We start from the raw sequence: 4,332 nt of genomic DNA, 5'->3' as shown, positions 1-4,332 counted from the left end.
GTCTACATGTAGCTTTAGCAAACCTTAAACAAATCCAGGCCGAAGGCGCGACTTTGTTTGCAAGAGAAAACCATAGCAGCAACGCCGCCGAAGCCCCGCGGGAGGTAGAGGGGCCAGGGTTCGCACTCTGAGGTTTTGAGCTTAGTTTACAGGGTGCTCAAGGATTTATACACGTGGTATTATAGGACGCTACCTGTGTTTACGCTCCATGTGCGAAGCACGCGGGCTTTATTAATAACCCCGACCCATGATAAAGGTATTAATAGAGCTGTATCTGGTGTTTATGATCCGTGTGCGAATACACTGCCAGGATAAACAGTTAAAGCTCCTAATTCGAGGAGTAGGTGTAACATTGTTAGAAGTGTTCTACCTCTACTAAGCCATAAACTCCTCGGCGCCCTATTAGTACAACGGCGATCCACCATTAGCCTTGTAGAAGTCATAGAAGCCGAGGACGACGCCGTTGTTTCTTATGTCACGCGGTTGCTCGGCTACCAGTGCAGCGACTCTTCCTGGATCCAACCTCTTTTGGTTCATCCACTGATCGAACTGCTGGTTCCGCAAACTGAAAAGACGCTCTACAGAATGTCCTTTCATCTCGGCTTGGATCTTAGCATGGCTAAGCATTCGTGCGAGGTCCACGTAATCGAAGCGTTTTTCGAGCTCCGTAAAAAGAGCGAATTTATCTGGATGTTTCTCGTACTTGTTGAGTCTTTCAACATACAAGATCCAAGCGTCAAACATCGGGGCCTCGAACAGGTCATCACCTGTTTTGTCAAGTTGAAAGAACTTAAAAATATCATCCGCAGATTTCCCTGGGCTCCGCCACATTTCCGCCGCTAATTTTGAAGCCAGGGCTCTCGTTAATACACTTGTTTTTGCTTGAGCAATCATTTTTGCGAGGATCTCGTCGCTGTAGTGCTTCTTCATCACTGAGAACACCAAGGCATCAGTATTTGTATAGTCAACTAACTTCACGTAGGACACCCAAGTATTAAACACTGAGCTCTCTAGGAGTTCTTCACCCTCCTTGCTTAGTCCAAGATGTCTGAAAATGTCATCTGCCGTGTCCCCCCTTCCATGCCATTTACTGAGCTGTAACTTTTGTAGAGCAGTAACATTGATCTTCACGTTTTTGTCCCTCGACGCCGCGACTAACACTCTGGCTAACTCTGCGTCGCTAAATCGATTCTGCAGCTCCAAGAATAAAACTTTGTTGGGATCTTTGTTGCGTTGTCGAATGTACGACAACCACGTGGGCAGAGCCGCGCTCCGCAAAAAACTTTCTCCCTTGTCTGCGTTTAGTCGGAGAAGCTTGGCGACGTCACCTGTCGTTTTACCATCCCTCAGCCAGGCTGTAAGCAGTGCATTCTCCAGATTACGAACCACACTACTTGTAAGGCTATCGCCCTTTGCTGCAATTAGCATGTGAGCTAGTGCTTCTTCATCATTGGTTTTTGTCAACTTGAGCAGCAACAAATTGTACGGATCCTCGTTATCAAGCTTTTTGACAAACGAAACCCACGTATTCAACAACGGATTTCTCAGAAGACCCTCCTTGTCCGCGTCCAGCTTTAAAAGCTTGTAGATGTCCTCCTCCGTTTTTCTGTTTGTGACCCAATTGGCTATCTGCATCGATTCAATTTTCTTGGCTGTCCTTATCGCCGCTGCGGTTGGCTGTGCTTCTGATACCAGTTTGGCCAGAATGTCATCGCCGTGGTGACGTACAAGTGTAGAGAATATCGCTGCTTGGCCTTTTTCAGGGTTCTTCTTGTAGGATTTCATCACGGATGCAGCCCACTTCTGATACGGAGTAGACGCAAACAGCTTCGATTCCACCTCCCAGACCCCGAGACTCGCAAACAGTTTGTCGGTAGCTCTTTGATTGTTGGATGTAAGAATTTCCATGGCTCTTGTTGAAAGTTTTTTCGTTGGCTGCGAATTAATCAGCTTTTGAAGCACCGTAGCAGCTGACAGCTTAACTCCAATCGCCCTCGCCTCGGGGCTGCCGTCTTCCTGTTCAGCTGTCCACTTGCTCTCACGCAAGTATCGGTGGATCTGACCGCCCACCTCGCGATCCAAAGCATCATTTCTGGCGTCGATTACGCTGGATGCCGTAGCCACCTTAGATCCACTGTGGATGCATACCAGCAGAGCGAGGGCCGCCAGCAAGATGAAGTAGCTTAAGCGTGGTGTTAAGGCAAGTTTGAGGGGCATCGCACCGACAAAAACGAAAAGTGAGGGCTTCGTAGCAAATTGCTGAATGAAAAGCTCACTGAGGCTTCGGCTTAATTTAAATACCGGTACTCTCGTCCATCAAATCATTACGCTGTGTAGAGTGGGCTGGGGGCATCAGCCACTACAGTGGGCGGCAGTACTGATCTTCGGATTGGCAGTGGCAGGGTTGCTGCTGCCAACCATCGAGTGATGATTGAAGTTCAGTATTGCCGGCCCGAGCTGGCAATATATACAGGGTATGCCAAGTATACATAGTATGTATACACAGAGTACAGACAAAGAGTCAGTTAGTCAGTCTAGAACTTGCTTAGTGGAGAGCAATACACTAGGCAGAAGCTTTAGGGAGTGCCAGCTCCCCCAGTTGTGTGTTACTTCCACGACCTACTACAAAGTTAACTTTAGTGCCCGGGTCAGTGAAGAGGTTCAAGATCCAAGATGGCGTGTGGCGGACGACGAAGGTGGTGCCAAAGTCATGGGGTCGGAGGGCGTGAGCGTTCCGGACACTGAGGATGCTGAGTCCGAGTGCGTCGAGGTGTCTAAGGTGTCGGAGGGCGCGATCGTCTTGGACCCAAGAACGTGAGTCCGACGGCGTGAGTACAAGGACGCTGGAGCGTTGGAAGCCGAGGACGGGGATGCCAAGGTCAAGTACGTGAAGGCGTCCAACGCGCTCGTCGGGACTCAAACAACAAGCCCCGGGAAGCGCAAGAATCGGCAGGCATCTGAGGCGTGACGGTTGAGAAGCGCGAGTGTGCCGACACCGGAACATCGTGGGTGCCGTCGAGGAAACAGTGTCGGGAAGGCGCGAGTGTGCTGGATGCTGGAGCGTCATGCCCGGGTGGATGCCAAGGTCGGGTCGTGTCAGTGCTTGTGGGCGCGGGTGTGCCAGGCATTTGATCATCGAGCTCGGAGGCGTCAATTCCAAGGTACGTGGTGTCAGAGAGTTCCTGACACCTGAGCATCTCACCCTGGGGATGTTGTGGAGGTGCGTGTGTGCCTGCCATTAGAGGTCACGAGCATGGCAGTGTCTAGAAGCGCGAGTGCGTGGACATGAAAGTGCAAGACCAAGGAGAAGATCATACCACGTGGCTGGATGAGTCTTTAAGAAGAGGGTCTGTAGTGGGCTGGGGGCATGTAGCCTCATCCAGCCACTACAGTGGGCGGCAGTACTGATCTACGGATTGGCAGTGGCAGGGTTGCTGCTGCCTACCAATCGAGTGATGATTGAAGTTCAGTATTGCCGGCCCGAGCTGGCAATATATACAGGGTATGTATTGCCAAGTATACATAGTATGTATACATAGAGTACAGACAAAGAGTCATTTAGTCAGTCCCGTCCAAACAGAGAATAATGTCAAGCAAAGTGGACAATATGTTTTTGATTATTACAAATATCTGATTACGGGATCAAAATTACCAGTGAATCAGAGAATAATCTCATTCAAACCGAGACGACACAGTGAGCTACTTCCCATAGACCATGTCTTTCATCTCCTCGGCCGCGTTCACCGCATCGCGAGCGTGAAGCTCCATCTTCGTCACTAACGTAGGTGTTATATACTTCATACTCGATTCTGCAGCCTTCTCTAAGAAGCGCATAGTGCGCTCCTTGATCGTTATTGGGGTGCCGTCTTCTTCCACCATGTTACTCCGGTCGCAGATCTCTTCGCGGTACAAGGCCAGGTATCCCTTGATTCGAGCTTTTAAAACGGAGAAGCAACCCTCAATCGGGTTGCACATCGGTGAGTAGGGTCCGAGTCGTAGGAGTACGAGGTCGTCACGTGCTTCGACACGTTCTTCGGTTTGGCGGTGAGCGGGGGCATTATCCAGGACAATAATGACCTTCTTCCCAGCGAAGCTGTCATGAAACACGGAGGATGCCTTAACCGTCCGGTAGATTTCCTCAATGAAAGCTGCATTCTGCTCCATTCGGATGCTTCCCCTCTCCAGACGGTGGAGAACCACACCCATGGCCGAGCTTACAGCGCACTGGACTTGCAAGTTTGCACCCTTGGACGGCGGCATCACGAGCGTTGCACGCTCACCTCTCCGTGCACGTCCTCGACCTCGCGTACAGTAAACGTTGTAGTTAGTCTC

General features: G+C 50.4%; 1 protein-coding gene across 1 annotated transcript; it reads right to left on the bottom strand.

Moving 5' to 3' along the window:
- Positions 1 to 402: 402 nt before the first annotated feature.
- PITG_14884 (secreted RxLR effector peptide protein, putative) lies at positions 403 to 2,217 on the bottom strand (the record flags this gene model as incomplete). The annotated part of the gene is made up of 1 exon (XM_002899020.2): positions 403 to 2,217. The coding sequence occupies one exon, from the start codon at positions 2,215 to 2,217 to the stop codon at positions 403 to 405; it is 1,815 nt and encodes a 604-aa protein (XP_002899066.1).
- Positions 2,218 to 4,332: the final 2,115 nt, after the last annotated feature.

Source organism: Phytophthora infestans, genomic scaffold (genome assembly GCF_000142945.1).
Source record: "Phytophthora infestans T30-4 supercont1.33 genomic scaffold, whole genome shotgun sequence".
Lineage (NCBI taxonomy): Eukaryota > Oomycota > Peronosporomycetes > Peronosporales > Peronosporaceae > Phytophthora > Phytophthora infestans.
Note: the sequence above shows the minus strand (reverse complement) of the source record. Positions and strands in the feature narration are given on the sequence as shown.